This window comes from Arachis hypogaea, chromosome 2, assembly GCF_003086295.3.
Source record: "Arachis hypogaea cultivar Tifrunner chromosome 2, arahy.Tifrunner.gnm2.J5K5, whole genome shotgun sequence".
Taxonomy (NCBI): domain Eukaryota; kingdom Viridiplantae; phylum Streptophyta; class Magnoliopsida; order Fabales; family Fabaceae; genus Arachis; species Arachis hypogaea.
In genome coordinates, this window is record NC_092037.1 from 1,134,981 (window position 1) to 1,158,564 (window position 23,584).

The 23,584-nt window shown below is 36.6% G+C and overlaps 5 protein-coding genes and 1 long non-coding RNA gene across 13 annotated transcripts; 2 read left to right on the forward strand and 4 right to left on the reverse strand.

Moving 5' to 3' along the window:
- Nucleotides 1-1,814: 1,814 nt before the first annotated feature.
- LOC112761774 (uncharacterized) lies at nt 1,815-3,768 on the forward strand. Its single transcript, XM_025808207.1, has 4 exons — nt 1,815-2,012; nt 2,744-2,889; nt 2,932-3,463; nt 3,541-3,768. The coding sequence occupies exons 1-4, from the start codon at nt 1,815-1,817 to the stop codon at nt 3,766-3,768; spliced, it is 1,104 nt and encodes a 367-aa protein (XP_025663992.1).
- A 1,358-nt stretch (nt 3,769-5,126) lies between these two features.
- Nucleotides 5,127-6,159, reverse strand: LOC140178019 (uncharacterized). The gene is made up of 2 exons (XR_011869983.1): nt 6,042-6,159; nt 5,127-5,446 (listed from the first exon to the last, which is right to left on the reverse strand). It is a non-coding gene; the product is annotated as an uncharacterized lncRNA (long non-coding RNA).
- Nucleotides 6,160-6,730: 571 nt separating this feature from the next.
- Nucleotides 6,731-9,899, reverse strand: LOC112730948 (uncharacterized). Of its 2 annotated transcripts, XM_025780822.2 has the most exons (5): nt 9,571-9,899; nt 9,367-9,483; nt 7,687-7,721; nt 7,110-7,210; nt 6,731-7,025 (listed from the first exon to the last, which is right to left on the reverse strand). In XM_025780822.2, exons 1-5 carry the CDS (start codon nt 9,744-9,746, stop codon nt 6,939-6,941), a joined length of 516 nt encoding a protein of 171 aa, XP_025636607.1. In that variant the 5' UTR covers nt 9,747-9,899; the 3' UTR covers nt 6,731-6,938. The 2 variants fall into 2 exon arrangements, with proteins under 2 accessions (XP_025636607.1, XP_072068714.1); XM_072212613.1 differs by lacking the exon at nt 7,687-7,721 and having other exon boundaries at nt 7,110-7,225; nt 9,347-9,483; nt 9,571-9,890.
- Nucleotides 9,900-10,953: 1,054 nt separating this feature from the next.
- On the reverse strand, nt 10,954-14,283 carry LOC112730964 (uncharacterized). The gene is made up of 3 exons (XM_025780823.2): nt 13,459-14,283; nt 12,393-12,507; nt 10,954-11,168 (listed from the first exon to the last, which is right to left on the reverse strand). The coding sequence occupies exons 1-3, from the start codon at nt 13,690-13,692 to the stop codon at nt 11,095-11,097; spliced, it is 423 nt and encodes a 140-aa protein (XP_025636608.1). The 5' UTR covers nt 13,693-14,283; the 3' UTR covers nt 10,954-11,094.
- A 173-nt stretch (nt 14,284-14,456) lies between these two features.
- Nucleotides 14,457-19,473, reverse strand: LOC112730996 (mediator-associated protein 2). Of its 6 annotated transcripts, none has more exons than XM_025780825.3 (6): nt 18,902-19,473; nt 18,699-18,822; nt 18,454-18,600; nt 17,634-17,742; nt 17,392-17,475; nt 14,457-15,050 (listed from the first exon to the last, which is right to left on the reverse strand). In XM_025780825.3, the coding sequence occupies exons 3-6, from the start codon at nt 18,583-18,585 to the stop codon at nt 14,710-14,712; spliced, it is 666 nt and encodes a 221-aa protein (XP_025636610.1). In that variant the 5' UTR covers nt 18,586-18,600; nt 18,699-18,822; nt 18,902-19,473; the 3' UTR covers nt 14,457-14,709. The 6 variants fall into 6 exon arrangements, with proteins under 6 accessions (XP_025636610.1, XP_025636611.1, XP_025636613.1 ...); XM_025780826.3 differs by having other exon boundaries at nt 18,713-18,822; nt 18,902-19,046; XM_025780828.3 differs by having other exon boundaries at nt 18,454-18,623; nt 18,902-19,046.
- A 24-nt stretch (nt 19,474-19,497) lies between these two features.
- LOC112730980 (uncharacterized) lies at nt 19,498-22,769 on the forward strand. Of its 2 annotated transcripts, XR_003812646.2 has the most exons (9): nt 19,498-19,740; nt 19,904-19,960; nt 20,603-20,678; nt 20,962-21,041; nt 21,166-21,215; nt 21,310-21,394; nt 21,524-21,622; nt 21,999-22,373; nt 22,457-22,769. XR_003812646.2 is itself a non-coding variant. In XM_029290674.2 (8 exons), the coding sequence occupies exons 1-8, from the start codon at nt 19,498-19,500 to the stop codon at nt 22,215-22,217; spliced, it is 909 nt and encodes a 302-aa protein (XP_029146507.1). In that variant the 3' UTR covers nt 22,218-22,769. The 2 variants fall into 2 exon arrangements, 1 of the variants encoding a protein (XP_029146507.1); XM_029290674.2 differs by having other exon boundaries at nt 21,999-22,769.
- The last annotated feature ends 815 nt before the right edge of the window (nt 22,770-23,584 follow it).

Genomic DNA, 23,584 nt, shown 5'->3' on the forward strand with positions numbered 1-23,584 from the left:
GCTTGAGTCTTTCTTTGTCTTCGTCGATAATTTGCCAGCAGATATATCAAAAAGAGAGCTTTTTAATATGTTCAAATGGACTGGCAGAATCATCGACATATATCTGTCGCGGAAGAATAAGAATGGCCATGTCTATCTCTTTGCATTTGTGTGATACACTACAAAAGGAAGAGCTCTGAAAGCCGCTGTAGAGATGAATAGTATGGTACTGAGAGGCAGAAAACTGTTTGTTGGAGAAGCAAAGTATAGAAGGAGAGCGGTGGTTCAGAGTACAAGGGGCAAAGAAGTGAAGGGCAGTGCCTGAGAAAATGATAGAGGAAACAACTCATGACCAAAAAGTGTGAAAGTAGCAAAAGAGAAAGAGGAGAGGCAGCCATCGAATGCCCCCAACAAGGATCCCAATAGCAATGGACGGACAAAGAGGGTTGAAGTACCGATAGTGAATGAGAATGTGATTTGGCTGCAAAGAAGAATCATTGGTGGCACGAAATTGCCGATCAATTTTCATGCTTTGCAGCAAAGGATCCACAATGAATGGCTAGGCGTAATGCACGTAAGGGAGTTGGGAGCATATAAAGCAATGATAACGTTTGAATCTGTGCTTTTTGCTGAGGAAGCCTATACTTTTAGAATGAACGATTTATTAAAGATGTTTCATATAGTATGGAGATGGGATGGGACAGAGAGGAGTGAATCTAGAAGAGTGTGGCTAGATTGTTATGGAGTCTCATTACATGCATGGTCAAAAGATATGTTTCACAGAATTGGGGAGCAGTAGGGGGAGGTGGTGGAGTGTGATAAGCTAACGGAATCATGTAATTCGTTCAGTGTTGGTCGGGTACTGATTGATACGTGTATTTTTTATATGATTAATGAATGGATGCACGTTACAATCGGTGCAAGTGGGTTTGACGTTCTTGTACGAGAAATAGGGGGAGAGGTATATCGGGACGAATGCTTTCGGAAGAGCAAGCAAGGGACACGAGATAGGTATAAAGCTGATGAAGGAGAGATGCAGCATGAAGAACAGGGTGGCATATTGCACAACTGCGATGAGCGGGCGGAGGTTGCTTGGGACCAGGCGGTAGTCCTCATGACGGTGGAGAATAGGATGGACGAACATGCAAAGGGTAGCTTTGTAAATTCACGTGAGATTTTGAATGAGCGGAATCACACGAATTCAAATTATTATTCTGGAAACGGTAGATACGCGAAATTAAAGGCAGGGGAGGATTTTCAGGGATAATTTGATATCAATGATGAGGCGGATTCCGAGGAAACAATATCTCAAGATTATTGTGTATGCAACAGTAACCAAACCAAGGCTGGAACAAGAAATGGAATTGGGCTAGGATCCAACAAGCCCATTAAGGGGGGAAAGGAAATGAGGAGGAAGGGGAGAGTGGGGCCTGCACGGACCACCCAAACCGGGTAGGAGCTGACCCGGTAACCACCTTGACTCGGAATGAGAAGAAGCGGACGGGTCACGCGACAAGCGAGGATGAGCCTGGGAGGCCACTAAGGAGAGACGATGGCCAGGGACAGATCTCGTTGCTGGTGGGGAAATATGCCGCCTTGTTAACCCGTCGAGATGGTGGGGTGCAGATCGTGGATGCGGCGAGGCTTGAACCTGAACGAGTGAAGGTCGCAGGGGCTGCATCTCGTATCAGACCGGAAAGAGATCGTGGCAAGCAGCTTGCGCCGGCAGAGGTAGCGCAGGAGAAGGCGACATGGACGCCTGCAGAAGGCCAGGTTGGAGACGGAGATGCATTGATGGACACAGAGAAGGAAGGCGATATAGAAACGGAAGGGGCATGACCACAGTACCTGTCCAAGAACAATGGGGATCCTATAACTCAGAGGACATAACACGGGGTACTGGAGGTGCGGGCAATGGCAATGGAAGTGATAATGTTACAAGCCGTGATGCAGCAGAGGAGGAGCAGAATATAGGTGGCGGTACAGGTTTGGGGCTGGAGGAGGGGGAAGTTGTGATGGAGGAATTGGTTGCGGTAACTGGAAGCGCCTAGGAGAAACAGTGCGACACTGACCATCACAATTGTAAACAAATTGAACCAGGGCTGGGGGCTGACTTGGAGGGTGATACTAACCATCACAATGAAGAACAAAGACCAAGATGGGAAGCAAAATTGGCTGAGAACAAAGAGGCTTGAAAATTGGCGGTAGAGTCAGGTGCTCAATACAGCGATGAGGAGGATATCATGGCTATCTTGCAGAAGCAGAATGAAGCGATTGCTCTGAAGCGACGGCAGGCAAAGGAAAAAGCCAAAATACGAAGAAGCTGCCCAAACACTTGTAAACAAGTGTGTACTAATTTAATGAAATGATTTTAAGTTCATGGAATGTTAGAGGGTTGAGAGGTTTAGGAAAAGTTGGTATGTTGAGGAATTTTAAAAGTAAGTTTAGGTTGGATATGTTGGGTTTAGTAGAAACAAAGAAGGAACTTGTGAATAATCTTGATGTAGCTCGTATATGGTGTCGAGACAGAGCATGTTGGGAGTTTGTAAGTTCAACTAGGGCTTCTGGTGGGTTATTGTTAATCTGGGATGAGGGGGTTTTTAAAATGACTAATTGCTACAAAGGAGATAGATGGTTGTGTGTAGAAGGGGTTGTGGTAAAAGATAATTTTCATTGTGCTATCTATTTGGTGTATGGACCTCATGAAAGAGCTGAGAAGGCCTCTATTTGGGATGAATTGAGCTATATTGCAGGATTGGTCCAGGTGCCGTTTTGTTGTTTGGGAGATTTTAATGAAATCCTGCATATGGAAGAACAAAAAGGTGCGACTAGATTGTCGGCGTCGACAGAAGATTTTAGAGCATGGATCAATGATATGAAATTGATTGACTTGGCACTAAATGATCGAAAGTATACATGATTTAGAGGACAGTCGTGCAGTCGTATTGACAGGTGCTTAATTTCTATGGAGTGGACTGATGTATACTCGGATATGCGTCTAAAGGAAGGTCCAAGGGGTTTATCGGATCACTGCCCCTTGATTATAGAAGACAGCAGAAACTTTGATGGCCTAAGACCATTTCACAGCTTAAATTCCTGGTTCACATATGACGGGTTTCTGAGAAAGGTAAAGGAAGAGTGGAGGGGATTAGGTGAGGTGCATTTCTTAGAGAAGATGAAAGCGTTGACAACACCTTTGCGCAAATGGCATAAGAAGTATTTTGGGGATATAACCGAGAAGATAAAGAGGTTTGAGGAAGAAATAAAGAAAGTAGATGATATGGTTAGCAGTGGACGATACGATGGTACAATGGAGGCAAGGAGGAGGGCGTTAGTGAGGTGCTGTGAAAAGTGGTATGTGAGGCAGGATGTTCACTGGAAGCAAATGTCTAGATCTCAGCATGCGAGTGAGATGAATAGAAACACAAGGTACTTCCATAATATAGCTTCGGCGAGGAGAAGGAATAACAGGATTGAGGCTTTGGTAATTCACGGGAGACTAGCAATCAAGCAAGAATTAAGATTGCGATTCGAGACTTTTATAAATGTCTGTACCATCAGGAGGATTCTCCAAATGTAAGCTTTAGGGATGAATTGGTTAATCGGTTGGGGAGGGAGGAAGCTGAAATTCTAGAGGTGTTACCGTCAGTGGATGAAGTGAAAGAGACGGTCTGGAACTGTGAATCGTCTAAGGCTCTAGGGAGTGATGGGTACAACATGAACTTTATAAAAAAGTATTGGCACCGTGGTTCCGAATCCCTCCTCGCCCACAACCGGCCAAAAAGGTAAGGACCCTTACCTCTGGGGGTAAGAAAATCATGATCGGGCTAGCGGACCCAAAGCTATGGAACTTGGGTGTGGGTATTTTGTCGAAATGGAATGGCCTACTTAACTTAATAGTATTGAAATGCATTCATTTCCTATGCATTGACTCGATTTATGATACTATCGGAGTGAAACAAGTAGATCTAAAGAAGAACAGGGGTTGTCTCATACACTATGGGGATGGTGAGAAAAGATATATTTTACACCCCAGAGGGGAATTATGACATATTCATTATGTTCGGAATAGCAAATTCCAAATTGTTAATAACTAAGATCCTATTAGTTTATTTAATTCCTATGCATGCGCATTTTCTTTTATATGAGCCTGCAATGAAATTGGAACGGAGTTCACTGCATCTGTGATGAGCTTTTTCGAGACTGCATCATTACCAGGGGATTCTAATGTCACATGGGTAGCATTGGCTCCGAAGTTCATTGGGGCTAAAGAGAAAAAGGATCTCAGACCTATCAGCATGGTTGGTTGTATCTATAAAGTCATCTTTAAACTGTTGACACAAAGAATGAGGAGTGTAATGCTAGGTTTAGTCGAAGAATCGCAGAGCACCTTTGTGAAGGGGAGAAAGATACATAATGGAGCCTTAATTGCATGTGAAACGATGCAATGGTTGAAACTGAAAAAGAAGCCATCGGCAATCATCAAACTAGACTTTCAAAAAGCCTACGACAGAGTTAAATGGTGTTTTATTGATACCCTGTTAGAGAAGATGGGCTTTGGTAGAACATGGAGGTCATGGATTAGGGAGTGTGTTAGAACGGCATCTATATCTATCCTGGTTAATGGATCACCGTCGAAGCCATTTAGAATGGAAAGGGGACTGCGTCAAGGCGATCCTTTGTCACCGTTCTTGTTTGTTTTGGTGGTAGATGTGCTTAACAGGATGATCGGGAAGGCGGTAAGAAATGGTCGTATATCTCCATTGCTAGTTGGTCGGGATAATATAGAGTTATCACACTTACAATTTGCTGATGACACTATACTATTCTGTCCGCCGGATGAGGAGACAGTCCGAAACTACAAAAGGTTGCTAAGGTGCTTTGAAATGATGTCTGGCGTGAGCATTAACTTCGAGAAGTCTAATTTGATACCAGTGAACTGCAGTCAGGAGTGGACTACACGGATGTGTCAGTTACTGGAGTGCCAGGAGGCGGCCTTACCGGTGAGGTATCTTGGGATTCTCTTAGGAGCAAATCCAAGGTTGGTAAAAACGTGGAAGCCGGTTATAGACAAGGTGGAAGAGAAGCTCAGCTTGTGGAAAGGAAGGGTCCTTAGTAAGGCTGAGAAGCTAGTACTCATCAAGTCGGTTATCAACAGTTTGCCGATTTATTACCTGAGTTTGTATAAAATGCCAAAAGCGGTTGCACGTACAATCATCTCAATTGCAGAAAAGGTTCTTCTGGGGGAAGGATGATGGGCGACCTGGCATGGCGCTTGTGAAGTAGGAGATGATCCAGAGTGGTCCGTAATGCTGCTTTACTGTTTAAATGGTGGTGACGGTTCTCAAATGAGGAATGCCCTCTATGGAAGAAGATTGTGTGTTCCGATAATAACTTGAATCCAAATCACCTCCTGTCATCGCAGCAATTGCCAGAAAGAGGTTGTCCATGGAGAGACATTTGTCACCTGCAAATAGGGGAGCAAAATGTAAGGCAAAAGATGATTGATGACCTTGCTATCGAAGTAGGGGATGGTAGGGCCACCAGGTTTTGGGAGGATACGTAGCTCCAAGTGGGAAAGCTAAAAGACTCCTTTCCGAAACTCTTCTTGATTTCAAACCAAAAAGGATCAGTAATTGGGAACTGTGGGGTTTGGGATGGGTTAGAATGAGTGTGGCCCTTTCAATGGAGGAGACGTTTATGCCAATGGGAAATAGAGACATTAGACCACATGCATCAAGTATTGCAATCTGTTAGATTGATAGCAGAAGTGCAAGATAGAGTGGTTTGGAAATTTGACAAGAAATGCGTTTATTCTACTAACTCATTTGTGCAGGCTTTGCAAGAGGAGTCTTTGGATGAGGAGCTATGAGATATAGGTTCACTAAGGAAATTTGGAAAGGTCTAGTTCCGCCACGAGTGGAACTGTTCTCCTGGTTCGTGTTGGTAGGCAGAGTTAATACTAATGATCAGCTGAGTAGATTGGAAATCTTACAACAGAATGATACTATGTGCATGTTATGTAAGAAAGATGCTGAAAATATACAACATCTGTTTATTACCTGTGAGTACACTTGACAGATGTGGTGTGCTTGGGCCTCGGCATTTAGACAAGAGTGGATTATCCCCGGTACTGTGAAAGAGCAATTTGAGAGTTTGAGATCTGTGTCAATGAGAAAAGAGGAACGCAAGTATTGGCTAGTTGGCTTCTTCTCAGTGATATGGACTATATGGTTATGCAAAAATGATGTCATTTTTCACAAGAAGACAACAAAGATTAGAGACTGCGTAGAACAATCCTTCTCATATGCCACAGAATAGTGTTATAAATAATTCATATTGTTGATGGTAATGCTGAAGATGACATAGAAATTGTATGACTGTTATGTTTGTTCGACTGTAATGCTCCACATGTGTGTTGAACTCCTTATTTCAAAAAAAAAAAATTTATTTCGTTACCACTCACGAGATAAATAATAAAAAAATTTAGATGATGATAATAATAATAATAATAATAATAATAATAATAATAATAATAATAATAATGATTAAGCTAATGACACACTTTAAGGCACTTCGTAAATATTCAAAGTATAGGTTTTTATGAAATTCATGAAACTCAAGAATTTATTTCCATAAAAACAACTGTTAGTTTTGAATCCTTAGCTTTCAAGTGCAAAAACCCTTTGAACAATGTAGTTTCCCTTTCAACCCAGACAAACTGATATGACATTCAAGATCAAATAGCAACTACCTGAAGATCAAAGTTGTTTATTTATGAGTGCAAGAGCCTATACATTTTAATTATTATTACAAAGGACTCGCTCTTAATTCACAAGTGCTATGTCAAAACTTTCTTCATGGGAAATTATTAAAAATTAAAGCATTTCTGAAGAACCACCTAGGCTACGATCTTTAAATGGTGATAATGTGGAAAATTCAAGCAACAAGTCTAAAGTTCATGAAGAAACTCCATATGGAAGAAGCGCCGCAGCCACAATACGACCTTCCTCATTCAGTATATTGTAGGTTGAAGCAGCATTCCTCTAGCAGATGACAAATAAATGAGGTATACAATCAAGTTTACAACCTATGTATCAAAGTAAACATTCAAATTTACTCATACATACCGAGTCAACAGCTTCCAACTTCATGCCAGTAGAGCGAACAAACTGACGAAGTTCAGGATGCACTGGTTGAATGTATCTTCCACAGCCAATAATCAAAATCTCTGCATATATTGCGTCTAAGCATCAGTTTATGTAAATCTAAAGCAATTTGATAGGTGACCACAGCTCATGTATGGGATTGAAAAAAAGGCAGTATGTTGTAATTAAGTCAAAGTGGTTAGCTAAATGGCACAATAGAAGTGAAAAAAATACAAATAATAAATAGAAGAGTAGGACAGAGGTAGATAAACATAAATTTATGCTAAAATGGAGTGACAAATAATTTGATTAGTATGCATTTCGCCCTATATCCTTCTTGGGAACCTCTTTACTTTATACAGTTATGATAATGATAATGTAGTGAATCCATGGTTTACTTTAATTCACTTGGAAATTGGATGACATTTGAAAATGGGTGGTCCCTATAGATGCACTTGCACTTTCCAATTCGCATTGTGAACTTGAAGGTGATATGGTAAGAAAATGGAAAAGCAGGGTGACAAGCAATAAAATGGATAACAAAACGAAAATATCTAACCTGGAATAGGCCGAATAATTTGGAAGAGCGATAAGCTGCAACAAAAAACAAAATAACAAATAAGACATCGAGTATATTTCATTAATACAAGCTGATATAGAACTATAACATTGTAATTCATAGCTTCTTTTTTATTTTGCTGCCATTTATCAGAGGACATCATCAGTTTCACTAGTTTGATACTCATGAGTACTTCTTGGTTAAATAATTCAACTAGAATATGCTACCAAAGTAAAATTAGTCTTTATAAACAAAAAATTTACAAATAAATTGTTTGAATTGCTTTTAAATGAATCAAACTATTACTTTATCCTTTCAAATTGCATTTTCATAAGACATTTTTGCACGAACATTGCAAAAGTTACATTTATTTTATGATTTAATTACTTTATTCTTTATGAATGTACATTTTTATGTAAAGTATCTTTATGTATCTATACCCTATGCAAAATTTTGCACTCCCTACCCATATTTGTACTTAGCATTGGTACCATGCCATATGTGGAAAAGAAAGAAATTTTATTAGACTGAAAAGCAAGACATCAGCGCAGTTATATCCTCCAGAAAAGATCCAATAGGAGAAAACACAGATATGCGATGCAGACATATATGAAGCAATCCATGCATCATGCTACCATCATTTTACTGCAATGTTATCAGAAAACACAACAATTCCACAAGTTCTACACGCCTACTAATTTTTCACTTGGTATTGGCATGGTTATTTACGAATCTGAAAGCTGCTTATTCATTAATCTATGTCTGTCACCATATTGGTTATTCTTAAGCTGATTGCTGATGTTGCTGGTTTCTTTCTCTACAGAACTATTGTACAAATTTCCACTCAATTTGGAGTGTTGTTCTTTTGTGAAGCTTGCATTATTTTCCTAAGAGTGGGTATCACAGCTGGCAAGTTCAAAGGCCTTTAGTAGCTAAGTTTCTAGTACACAAGCATTGTTCTCCCTAAGTAAGATAGTGCAAGTTGGCTCAGTTCTCAGATACATTGATTATGGGCTTAAATTACTTAACTTTTCTTTATCTTCTTAGGAGTGTGCATAGTAAGAGGGTTTTTTAATTTTAAAATATTTATTTATTTATTAAAAATATAAACTAAAATGGTGTCTTGAAGACTCAAGAGTAAGTTTTCATAGAGACAAACTATTACAAAATGAGGTAATCCACATTAGGTTGGATAAGTCAATTTGATCCTGACATTTTAAAATGATCAACTAAGTCCTCCATTACTCTTATTAGTCCTAGCCAAACTTTTGTCTCATATCTGTTAGTGTAATACTGAAGTGGACACCAATTTAAGTTACATGAACCAATCTCAGTCACCACATTGACCTAACTGTCTACGTTATCCGGCCATCACAGTTCACATAAGCACTACACTAACAATTGCGAGACAGAAGTATTTCCAGGTACTAGCAGGAGTCACATTTCTAAACTATAGAACTTACTTAGTCATTTTGAAAAGTTAACGACCATAGACTCATCCATTCAATCTCAAAAACCAAAATAGACACTACCTCATTACACAAGTTACCAGTTCATTCTATCATAAACCTTTGAGAATTACATAGGCTAAAAGGAAGAGGGCAATGCAAGAGAATGGTTATGAAAAGAAAACCAAAGCAGAAGCAAAGGGAACATGAACATATAGAATAGAAACAAAACCTATTAGCATTGATATCTGAGAACTTGTTTGCTTTCAAAGATAAGAGCAAATTTCCAACACAAAGCAAGCTCCCTTCATATTCAACACCATTCACAGTAAACCCTGTATCAGTATACCTACAAAATCGACCCCAAAAAAGGAACAATTATTCAAATTTGCAATTGTATAAATCCAATTTAATTGAACTGTAACTGAAACCCTACCCTTGGAATCGGAGGGTGTCATCGGGAACTTGGTCAATGAGGTTGATTTGATCGTAGAGAGAAAAAGCGCGTCGAAGAGAAGGCAAAGAATGGTTTTGAGGCTTCAATGGCTCCTTTCGGAGACTTCGAATGATGTTCGGGAGAGTCGTCACTGCTCTCTGCCTAACCCCCGCCATGTTTATTGGGATCGATTTTCTTTCTTTCTCACTTCTTCTCTCGGACTCGAGCTATACAAGGAAGGAACATTGGAATAAAATTGACACTCGTGCCCTTCATGATATACCAAATTACCAACTCACCCCAATATTTTCAACATTTGCAAACTGCCCTAATGAAAAGAGCATTCAATAAATATGCGTAAATCTGAAATTTATTTTAATTATTTATTTAAAAAATTCGTGTTGCAAACTTAAAAAATTAAAATTTTTACTTTTTTTAGTCAACTCTACGAAATTAAGGGATTTTTGGTTTGAGAAATATTTTTTATTTTATTTCAGATATCGTTTATTTATACAATTTTATGAATAAATAAAAATAAAAATTATTTTTTACTTTTATTTTTATTTTTATTATATATTTTCTATTCAAAACTTTAAAATAAAATTGAAATAACAATACGAATTAAAAACACAAGTTTTATTTAACTTAAATAAAATAATTTATTATTTAACAATACACAAAAGTGAAAATACTTGCTAGAACATGCAAAAGTTTGTAGTTTGTACCTTGATGATATGAAATTTAGAATTTAAAATATTATCTTGAATGTAAAATTCTTTTCCAAAATTTAAAATCTATTTGTAATTTGTTTGCTTTTGGAAATTTCATATCCTAGTTTCTTGCTACAAATTTTAGGAAAGAATAGGTTTTAGTTGTAAGTCACAACTTTTATAATTTAAATCTTTTAAATTAAGTCCCATACAATTATGTTTTCTTATACCATCTTTAAGAAATTGGATAATTTTTTTTATCCAATTTAATTCAATACCATTTCAAGTTACTCAATTATTAAATATTTCAAGTTACTCAAAACTCAAAAAACACCACTCAGGTATTTCATAAAATATATTTATAAAATTATTCATTTATTATCAACCTTTAAAGATAAAGATATTTATAAATTTTGTTTTTATATAAATACTATCATGTATTTTGTCACATTAAGAAATATGTCAGCCTGATTCATTCCATTTAACATTTGATAATTTAGTTTTCACAAGTTCATTTCACTTAAAAAAGTGAAAGAACTACTCATAGACCACAAACTTAAATTTGATTACAGCTGCTATCTTAGTTTTTGATTGGAGGCTGGAGCTCCTGTTGGCAGGCTATGAAAAAGAAAATGAAACAAAATGCAATTAAAAATGTACATGATAAACAAGCTTAAATAACTATATGGATTTTACTTGATCGAACCAGCAAATACTTAGTCATAAAAATGTACATGATAATCTGGGCCATTATAAATGAACAACTTTGATTTGAAAATGGTACATTAACAAACATAACATTCATAAGGGTTCTTCAGCGAACATTGCGAGCTTTCTCTTCCCGTCCTATGCCCAATGATTTCTGGGCATTTGCAATACCTTCAGGATCTGCAAGTTTATTAAGTGACAACCATATTAACAAAAGGGATCAAAATCTCAGGTTTTATGGGTATTTCTTCTACCCAGTTAACAAATACTTAATGTGCAAGATAACCAAAGTATACTAATCCAGATAACAGAGCAGGATTGTCAACAGTAATTTTGATTTTGACAATAATAGTATAGACCTCAGTTCACCATGAACTCTATACATATCATGATATTATCCATTGCTGTCTATAATATTGGCATACTTGTAATCATTAGAGTTTCGAATAGATTGTATCATGTCATTTGTAGGTTTTATGGCAACCCCTATTCAGCTACTCCATAATATCAGTACTCTTTGATTTTTGGCTATTAAAACACTACTATTGTCAAATGCAAATATGACACAAAAATCTCACCTAATCAATTTCAATGATATACAATTAAGATGCAACATAACATGTTTACAATAATCAAAAGTTAACCCATTAGATAAAGTCAACTACATGGATCAAACAATACATCAGTGCTATGTCATAAATCATATATGCGTTTAAACTATTTATACTTAATTACTTTTAATAATTTCCTCCAAAAATTTATAGGTCTTCCTTTGCTGCTAGCTACTTACCCTCTATGTAGTATAATACAAAATTCTATCATGTTCTCTATATCTATGGTTGGCGTTACCCCAACTCTCTCTCTAATGCAATCATTCCTAATTATGCCTATTTTCGAGTGAGAACCCATCCATCTAAGCATAGTTGAGAGTATACATATAAACTATAAAGTAAAGTTTAGAACTGAAGAAGAGATGAGATGACTTCAAGGCACTTAAGGCAGAAGGGAAAAAAATGGAAATACAAAATGACAAGGGTTCTCTCCTATGCCCTTCCTCTCTCCTATATATCACAGACATCCCATCTCATTCTAGTACAGAGTCACACACCTTACCTGCGCAAATTGACACGGTACTATGCTTAGCAAGCCCCTTTCCCCTTCTAAAAGCGATCTTTACAACTAAAGCCTAAGGGCCTATCATAAAGAAAAAGGTTCAAGTTAAGCTGTTAAGGGAAACTAGGATGCATAAAAGCTGAAGCTAGAAGAGCAAAAGGGAAGAAAAACTGATATGGAGCTATATTTAATAAGAAACCCTGAAAACAATTGGTAGAGTTTTGATTTTATGCATTATTTTTCCATTTAATCCTCAACTATGGATAAATGTACGCTAACTCTTTAACATACCAAAGAATTGTGTGAAGATGCGGGTGAAGAAGGTCAAGTTGCGAGAGACATCATATGCCATGGCAGGAGGAAGAGGTTTCACCAGCGTGTCAATGCTAAAAACCCGTTGCAGAAACTGCATGTACAAGAAAATAATATTTCAAACTTAGGGACGAGAAAATAATATGTACAAGCAAGAAGGAAACAATTAAATAAGTGATTTGATTCTATAATATCAGAAAAGAAAACATAAAAAGAGGCAGCATAACATCGAATATCATCTTTGTATACATACTACCGAGAATGATACCAAGTTAACAAAGCAGTGAAGATTACGAGCAATCCGAAGCTCTGAACTGATCACTTCACAACAATAAAATGACCAAGTTGCATGCATTAGATTCATACAAACTTTTCCCACATTAAAAATTGCCGAGCAGTATTCCTTTTTCTATGTATAGATTCTAGACAACAGGATTCATGTATCTCAGTCATAATACCTAACTTCATAAAATTGAACATATAGCTAACAGTTGACAAAGACAATCTGTTTCATAATAATGTTATCTTCAGTGGCTCCTGCACCCTCTTCGAGCTTCACTAAGCCCTCATTCTTAATTTTTATATCATATAAATGCTCCAAGAACATACAAAGAGGAACTTCCAAGGGAAAGACCATAGTATTACAAACCCTACTTGCTTTTACATTTTTAGTACTTCTTTCTTTCCATTTTCATGATATCTGAAACCTTAGTCATTTGCACACCAAAGAGAGAATTGAATATTATTTATCAGAATACCCTTATTTAATTAAGAAACATATAGTGAAACCGCTACTTCGTGTATTATGTTTAACATTGCTAAAAAGATAAAGTAACAAATATCATGAACTAGGTTAGTAATCGACAATTAGAGAACTAGGCAAGGACATGAAACTCAACTCTCTTGGAGGCGCCACATGAACAATTGAACGAATAGGTTCTTAACAAAGATAAATGAAGTTGTAAATTAATAATATTGTCTACTTAATCATCATCATTATGATTTGTTCAAAATTTGACTAGTGAAATTGAAAGGAAAAGTAAACCTGAAAATTGCGCTGGAAACTGTAGCGAAGCTCAGGGTCAATCTCGATGGAATCGTCGCCGTCGTGGTGATGGTGGTGGTTGGACTTGGAGCGAGGAACGTGCATGGTGGAAGTGCCATTACCGGGCTGGGTAGTGACTTTGAGCTTAGCATCTTGGAATTCTGATTCAGTGTTGTTGTCGTCGCCCCTCCATGGCGCTGACGTCATCAGCTGCTTCTTCCCCTTCTTCGCCATTTCACAATTCTGGATTATCTTTCTTCACCTGCCGCTTACAAATAAGATAAGATAAATGGGCCTTTTTTGTATTCTTTATTTTTGGTCCATGGTTACTGCTTTCTGTATAATATAATCAGGTAGAAAACAACCAAAATATATAAATAGGAAAATATAAATTTTAATCATCTTTGAAATGTAAATTTTATTAATGCCTCGCTTCTTCATTTTAATCTTTACTTTTTGGTTTATGTATGTAGATGTGATGGTTTAAATTGTAATTTGTCTAAAAAATTAATAGCAAAAATTAATTAAGATATGACTTATATTAACAGATCACAAAAAAATGGTATCGTAAAAACGAAATATCTTTTTGTCAATTCGGTATTTTCAAATAGTAAATTGTTTAAATTAAAAATATATATATATATTTGCAATTCAACCTCCTCGAATTGTATTTTTCATTTTTTTTAAATTATTTGAAATTCACTTTTGGTGTATTGCATATTTATTTACAAATCAATTTACAAATCACACTCATTTTTATATAAAACACCAAATTCTCCAATATTCTTGTATTTGACACTTTAGTCCAATATATAAAAAAAAATTAGTCCATATTCAATGCAGCAAAGGGAAGGAGGAAGGTCATTAACATTCGAAGCCAGCCTCTGAGGTTCATAAGTGTAATTCTCTTGAGACAATAGCTAAGCTAAGGCCTCTCCTCTAACCAGAGGGAAAAGTAATAATTAATATCCACTTTGTATTCGACCCACAAGTATCAATTGTTCTCTTTCTCTCAACCATACTTTCACTAATAAAGAAATACCAATTTTTTACACCAATTAACCAATATATTTGAACAAATTAATATAGGCTTCTAATGTACGAAGGGAAACAAAGAGAGTGCAAAAATCCTACTGCCCAACTCTAACAAACACAACTCAAGTACCTCATTTTCATACCTTTTAAAGGTCCATGTAAATGCAACATTTGAACGTCATACTATAATTCCGGTTAATAAAGAGAACAAAAACATTACTCCTTATGCTTTCTCTTCTTTGATTTTCCTCCATCAGAATGATCGGAAGACATGCCGGAAATGCCAGTGCTATTACCATGGGAGAGCTCGGACACTTTTTTTCCACTGGTGCGTTCTGCAGCATTTGATGGTTCACTAACTTGAGAAACGGAGCTTTTCCTGCTACCTTTTGAAGAACCTGCACGACCAGAAATCTGTGTTGAGAAATATCGGGACGAAGTTGTCTTTGTGACTCCTGAAGAATTTTGATGCGCATGTTTTGCAATAATCTTGCGTTCTTCAAGTTCTTTAGGATCTGGGTAATGTACAATAGATACTCGCCGTGAAATCTTTCCAGCTGTTTAGAGACAGAAAGTGAGAACCATAAAAAACTACATTGACAACAATCACTGAATCTTGCGAGACGTGACTTTTAAAGTGGTGAAAATAGTATCTTCACCAAGGTGTAAAACTGAAAATGGAAGTGAGAACCATGTCAAATTAAACATAGTGATGATACTGAACAACATAGTGTAGGGATGAAAAACTATAATGATACTGATTATTGCACAACTTAATAGATTGTTCACAGCTTATAAGAGACCTTTCATGAATATTAAATTTGTATACATACTTCATCCTCATATAAGACAAACAACACAGAATGAATTGATGACAATTACCAAGCCTCCAATCGACGATTTCTTGGAGGGAACTACATTAGATGGCAATGCAAGAAAAGAACATACTTTTTAAAAAAAATAAAACATAATAAGCACTTATAATCACTCCACCACACTGCTCAAATATTTCAATTTGAAAGAAGAATTCATTAACAAAGGGGAACATATATACACACTGATACAGAAAAGGTTGTACAATACATGTTATGAAACTATCAAGTCACAATCCAATGTTTCTTCTTTCCACAAGAAAATAGATAAAGATTCCAACTTCTGAGTTCTGAAACCAAAATTAACCCAACCATGGTGGCCTTAGTTGAAAACAAAAATGCAATCTATATTTCAGTATCCTTGCTCCCTTCATCCCCTTTGGTTTCTAATGCAACTTCTATTCTAATTTTAAGAACCCCCCATCCCCAATAAAAAAACAAACATATATATACACTTATAGTCACTCCACCACACTGCTCAAATATTTCAATTTGAAAGAAGAATTCATTAACAAAGGGGAACATATATATACACTGATACAGAAAAGGTTGTAAAATATATTTTATGAAACTATCAAGTCACAATCCAATGTTTCTCCTTCTTTCCACAAGAAAATAGATAAAGATTCCAACTTCTGAGTTCTGAAACCAAAATTAACCCAACCTTGGTGGCCTCAGTCGAAAACAAAAATGCAATCTATATTTCAGATATCCTTGCTCCCTTCATCCCCTTTGGTTTCTAATGCAACTTCTATTCTAATTTTAAGAACCCCCCATCCCCAACAAAAAAACAAACAATCACCTTTGATAAAAATATTGTCATCCCATACCCAAGCACAATTTAGCATCTCCTTTTGATAAAAATTTTCTACTAAAAAAAATCCATTTTCTTCATATTATCCCATAATCACGTCTTTAGAAGTTTATCCACACACTCTAATCTGATATTTCTTTCATTCCTTGTACAACCACTAACTCACCTGATTTCTATTTCAAGTACAATTGTTACCCGTTTGATGCCCCTCATCTACTTTTTCTTTGAACAACAATCACTATCATTGAGATTTGAGAGTGACTTGTTTTATAGTTGTTCAACATAATTTTCTTTCAAGTCTGTGATATTCACAAATTAAACCTGAAAAACCTTTTCATGTCAACAGCCCAAAGGTGTAACTTGAATCCTAGATAAATAATTCCACCACTTTTTAAGATGGATCCATGGTTGCTAAATTGGCAAAATGTGGTAAGTTGGTAACACAAAGTCCCTGATTTACATTCAACACATTATCAACTTCTATGTTACTGACGTGTTATTTCATGTACCTTATGTTATTCGAACTTAATCAAAAGCCTACTGCAAAGCATTCATCCATACTCTATCTTCTCAGTCTCCCCCTCTCTCTCAGTTCACGTACTAGAAGTTATGTTCAAAATACAATTAATGAGGAATTGAATCTTAGATGTTCCTAGTAAGTCATCAAAATACTAATATATGAGGATATGGCCACAAAATATCAGGCCAAACATATTATTTGAAAAGGAATAGTTACATCTCCCCAAATCGACTAGTCATTGCCTCATCTAACATGTATATGAAACTTGAATATCTAACTAAAACAGAAAAGTCAAAATAAAGCAATATCATTTTGCAGCACAATCATAGAAGGATTCATTTTGGTATCATTATGCATATTAGACCATAATTTTAATTTAACGTTCTCAACAACTATTTAGATATTGAAATTTGAAAGTAAAAGCTCAATTTAGTTCTCCAAAGATTTTAGCACCATCGAGTTGTTCCTTTACACTCTAAACATTTTGTACATCAATTTGGTCTCTATGTTTAAATACCACTTGGTCCTTAAATTGATGATTATTTTGTGCTACAAAGAACCAACTCAATGGTAAAAATCTTGGAAGCAACTGATTTGATATCCTACATGTCTTAAACCAATTTGAACATTCACTCTATCAGTTAACATATAGCCAGCGAGATGAACTAGAAAAGAAATCTATAGAAGCATACCGATTTTCGGTTCTGTAGGAGAGGGAACAAAAACCATTTCATCTGGCTCCTGGGAAGGGTAGCTGACAAAATCATATAGTTTCTCTGCCAATGCAGTGCACAAACACAAAAGTTAAAGCACTTACAAGCAGAGGTTATATGTCACAAACATTTAAAATATGCAAGTTGCCATTTTGGAGATCAAAATGCAGTCCTTGAAAAAGAGAGTAAGTTATTGATGTCACAGTTGGTTCATTATTCACCAGATGAGTCCTCAAAGCTGGCAAGTTTTCCATCACTATGAAGATTGAAAGACAATTCCTCCCCATCAATCTCGGATAACATATGCTCCATCCTGCTTTGGTGGGATGACTGTCAATAAACGAGGGGGAAAAAACAAACAAAGAATCTCAGATAAGATATCATCGTCAACATGACCATATCAAAAGTAAGAATCAACACAAAGATTACAGATGCATGAAACACAGGCTACTACACCATTGATATCCTACAGAGAATGCAACACAATCAGCACATATAACAACTCATTTGAATGGACTGGAACTATATGCAATTAGGTCACATCCTGATATGTTATAATAAAATACAAGCAAAGACCAAAACCAATTACATATTTCTCATTTTGCAACATCCAGAGTCACTACTCTTCAGGTTTTTACACAATTTTAACATTATACATGAAAAGCGGTTGTCGTGAATATGTTCAGGGAGCACATTATCTGCCGCAGCAGCATACAAACACGTATTTTGTCATTCCACAAACCTGCTGAAATTTGTGAAAGTGCTGGGTAAAAAGGGAAAAAAAAGGGTACAGATAATTTTTTTAACTCCACAAATGTAAACTAACACAAAAATAAATACAAATAAACAAAATAACAATTAAGTTTAATCAGGATTATTGATAAAAAAAAAAGGTTCCAAACTGAAGCTAGTAGTCATAATACCAAGCAATCCTATAATCATAGTAGAGTAGCAAATAACAATGCTTTATTTTTCTATTGAGCAGCAATAATTGAAAATTCGGAAAGAAATAGCAACTGAGAGAAAAGAATCAAACTTTACAGTTGAAAAGGGTAACTTAATGAGCCAAAGCTCAGTGGAGTCATTCATCTCAAGATTAAGGAGTGCACTTCTCCTATCTTCCTCAAAATCCGGAGCAGGCCTGTAACCTTCAACATTCTGTGAATCCACCATTGACACTGTCGAAACCTAAAACCAATAAAATAAAATAACTGAAAAACAATTATTTAGGTCAAATTTCAGAAGTACAGAAGAGCGACATACAAAAACTGGAATCAGAAATATACAAGATGAGAACAACTTGGAAGAAGTCGAACACAAATGAGGCGCTGGTGCACTGCGGCAACGGCGGTGCAGCTGGCTTCAGACCTCCAAGAACCTCAGTTGCAGTTTACGTTATTTGAGTAAAAACTAAAAAGAGGCAAAATAGGGTTAGACGGAGGGAAGGGTAAATTTGGAATATTAAATTTTCAAGAAAAAGACGACGCACCGGGTCGAGTTTGACCCGTTTAAATGAACCGATGAATCCACTCAAAAAGCATATAGCATTTGAATGGGGAAGAAGCAGTGGAGGAGGAGAAGAGGTCATAGGCGGCTTCATCCTGATACTGCCGGAGATCATCAAATCGTGGAAGGGCTCCACGGTTTTGAACAAGGGACGCCAACGCGAGATACTAGCGGCGGAGGAAACCAGCGCAGGGGGCGGAGACCGGCGTAGAACCTGCTGAAGTAGAAAACGGCGGAAGTTGCAGCGAGTCCTCCTCGGCGCAGCGGCGACAAACTCTCTCCGAGCTCCAATGGCAGACTCAGATCGCGACGGCGCCGGAGCAATGGCAGCAGCTGGAAGGAGCGAATTTCGTGACTTGGTTCAGAACCTGCAGGAACCCGAATGTAGAGGATAACGCTGAGTTGAATCTTTCAGATCGGAACCGGAGGACGAGAGCAACGGCAGAAGAGGAGAGCGTAGTATGGATAGATTGAAGGCAATTCGGGTATTTTTGCAGGGTCGGGTCTCCTTTGGTCTGGACCGGTTCGGTTGGCCAAAAAATATAAAAACGAAGAAGGGAAAGAGAGTGATCAACAGAAATGGCTTGCTGCCGTCTCGTGAGATTACGGTTCTGCCACAACACGTGTCGTGCTCTGAGGAGTCGCCCTCCGGCGTTACCCTTTCTTGCCGTTACCTCTTCCCCTCGTAATTATCCTCTCTCATTCTGCCACGTGTCTTCTTCTTCAGCTCAAGTGGACCAGCACCAACAAGAGTCTCATCTTCCCCGTAGCCCTGACTTGGTTGCATTGGAATATGCTGATCTCAATCTCTCTTACGACTTGGTACCTTCTCCTACTTCTTCTTCTTCTTCTGTTTACTGGAAATTACACTAATTAGGTTTTAGTAGTGACATTGAAATCTATAGACAAGATGAGAGTTCCTCTACAAAGCGTAGCTTTCCAATCTCTCAATATGTCTCAGGGAATGTTGTGTGTTCTATTTCAGGATCTGGGTCATGTTAGGATAAGGCAACATGTTAATCCCCTGAGCTCTTCTTTCTCAGTAAGTTGATGATTTAATGTTAATGTTATTCAATTTAAATAAACTGAAATTCTCCATTTGATTATTCTATATTTGTTGATTTATTTCAAACAAAGTAATTCAAATCATAGTGAAATTGAATTCAATTCTGTCAATATATTACAATGCATTTTATTGAACTACTGGTTGATAGATCCTCATTACTCATTTTTAGAGGGGAATACAGTAATTTTATTAATAGGGTAAACCACCAAAATGCACCTAATTATTTTGTCGCTAACAAAATAGCTCGTGAATTTGAGACATTTTACGTTAACGGAAAAGAATGATGTGGCAAACAGAGTTTTTATATGTCAAGTAAAACTCCAACATTAGCAAGTAAGTCACATCATGCTTTTCCATTAATGGAGCAAGTCTTTGATCACAATTGGGCATTTTTGACACATTTTAAAATTATTTGAGGGTATTTTTGTCAATAACAAAATCCAAAAGCATTTTTGGTGGTTTACCCTTTTTTAATATGTTGATAAGATTTACACACAAAAAGCAGGCATATGTAGTTTCTGTATCATGCGTTATGAGTGTTAAATTTTGATAAACCATCAAGCCATGCATTGTAGGACTTTTTGGATTTCAACTAAAGTGGTTCCTTTTTCTTAATAGGTACCTGCACAAGTACCAGACTGGAACCAGGTCTTTGCAGATCCAATGCTGCCGCTCATGGTGGATATTGGATGCGGTAGATGACAAACTTTAAATCTGTCATATTTTCATGATGTATTGCTGAAGTTGTATTTCAACTGGAATTATATATATTGAATTTAAACCAAAATATTGTGTTCTAGTTGATATAATTTATTTTCATTGACTCGTTTCCCATATCATCTGAATACAATTCAGAAGTTCTTTTATTATGCTTTTATCTCCGGCATTTTTTATCCTTTTGAAGTAATCACATTGACATTTCTTTGCATGAGGGACATATACTCATTTATTTCATCTGTTATTGTAAATAACATTAGGTAGTGGCAGGTTTCTTATGTGGCTTGCTAAAAGGAATCCTAAAGTGAGAAATTATTTGGGATTGGAAATACGGAGAAAGGTACAAAAATCTGTTATGTTTGGTTCTAAATTCTATTGCCTTTGATTTTTATTCCCTTTCAGTAAATTTGAATTCCTTTTGTCATTCCTTTTGTGTGATAATTATGTAAGTCTTCCATGTGTAGCTCGTCAAGCGTGCTGAGATATGGGTCAAAGATCTGGGTCTTGATAACATGTACTGTCCTTAACTTAATTTAGATGGTGAAGTAAATCAAATACGCATTTGCATTTATCAACAACGGAATAATGACCATTACACTAAAATGCAGACATTTCTTGTTTGCAAATGCCACGATTTCTTTCAAGCAGTTGGTAGAAGCATATCCTGGGCCCTTGCAGTTAGTTTCAATTTTGGTGAGTTTATAATAGAAATAGTTTCTAAGACATACATTTTGCCTATCTCTTACAGTTATTTTTAAAAGGATTTTTGTGTCAAATAGCCTCATAATTGCTGACTTTTGTTCTTTTGCCCCATGAATGCAGTGTCCAGACCCACATTTCAAGAAGAGACATCATAAAAGGAGAGTTCTGCAGAAGCCATTGGTTGGTGCTATTGTAGATAATTTAGTGCCTGGAGGACAGGTATATTTTTTTTATTCTGCTTGCTCTATATATATACTTGATTAAAGGTTTACATAATTGTATATGTTAATCTGGTGACAAGGTTTCAAGAGGCCATCACGCGCTTATTAGTTCACATAGGCACGAATCGCATAGACTTGGTGAGAAGTAAAGAAACTAGTGTAAATCCATAGGGCACACCCGCAATTCACTGAAGATGCCAAAGCGCCTGAACCAGAGAGATCTCACCATAGGGCTATGAAAAAATATTCATCCAATTCAATTTCTAACATATTTCATGGACATGATAAGATAGTTGTTAGCTTTAGGTGGGACAACCTCTGAAGATATTTTGGTTGCTTTTCGCTGAAATTCACCTGTGGTTATATTATGGCAGGTGTTTGTACAGTCCGACGTGGTTGAAATGGCACTTGACATGAGAGATCAATTTGATGAAGTTGACAAGCTCAAACACATTGATACATTGAATCCGGATATTTCATGTGATGGTGAAGGGTGGCTGTTAAGCAATCCAATGGGGATAAGAACTGAGAGAGAGATTCACGCAGAATACGAAGGTGCGAAAATCTACCGAAGGTTGTACCAGAAGCAGTAGTAATTTCCAAGCTTGACTAATTCGCCGGTGATATTTTATCACCGAGCATCAACATTGAGTCGAGGAATCTTGTCCATGTCACACAAGATGTTATGCTGCCATGGCCATGTTTTTTTGTGTCAACCACAATAGAAAAAGCTCACATGCTCTTAGAATGTGAGGAAACTTCTTTTGACGATATATGCATAAAATTCTTTTATTTTCATGATGGGGTTTCTAACGTTGGGAACATTTATTAGGTACTCATGGACCAAATGGATCATGCTGATGCCATTAAAGGAGTACATTATCAGCCATGAATCCACCGTTAACTTGTATGCTTGTCTAACATGTCATGTACTTAGTATTTTCTCGCAATAAATGCGGGTGATTGTTGAGTGATATACTGATATCATGTAGTAACTTTTTTTTTTGAAAGTTGTATCATGTAGTAACTTTAGATCTACCTGATCCACATCACTTTTACACTTGGAGAAGGATCCACTAAATTTTTCCAGATTATTTTTTATTTTAGGAGTTTGATACATGAAGCTGCAAACTATTAACATGGAAGTGTTCGTAATTTCGTATCATTTTGACCATTAACCTTTGAGTTGAAAATCAAAATAATCTGTAACATGTTTTATTGTTTAAAATTATTTCCAACATTTTTTAAACTCTTTAGAGTTAATATTCAAAGTGGTCTCTGCAGTCGAGCTTCAATATCGTCCCTGAATTTAAAATTATTTCAAATTTGTCCTTCAACTTAACAACTATCGTCCTTGAGATACTTTCTAGTGACGAAATGATGATGTGGTTGGACGGAAGCTACAAGTCACATTGGACTAGTAAAATGTCGTCGTTTCATTTTTTACTCCAAATAGAAGTCGTCGTTTCATTTTTTACTCCAAATAGAACATAAACGATATCGTTTACGACGTTATACTCTATTTGGGCGCAAAAAATAAAACGGGGACATTTTACCAGTTTAGTATGGCTTTCATTCAGCGTTGGCTTCCATCTAACTATGTCATTATTTCGTTACCGAAAAGTATTTCAGGAATAATCATTGTTAAATTGAAGAATAAATTTAGGACAATTTTAAATTCAAGTATTAAAATTTGACTACAAATTTAGAGACCACTTCAACTATTAACTCAACTTTTTAATGTCGTCAATTTTTTTTTTTCAAAACTACCCCTCATTCCTTAACTCTATTATCAGTTTATCATCACGATTTTTCTACTCCAACATCAACTTTCGGTTCCACTGCTGCTCCCTCATTCCTTATCCATAATGTCACAATTTCTCTTGTCAAATAAGATGTTTTATTTTGTTACATCTCTTTTTCGTAAACGGAGGGTGTAGTGGTTTATCCTTTTTCCATC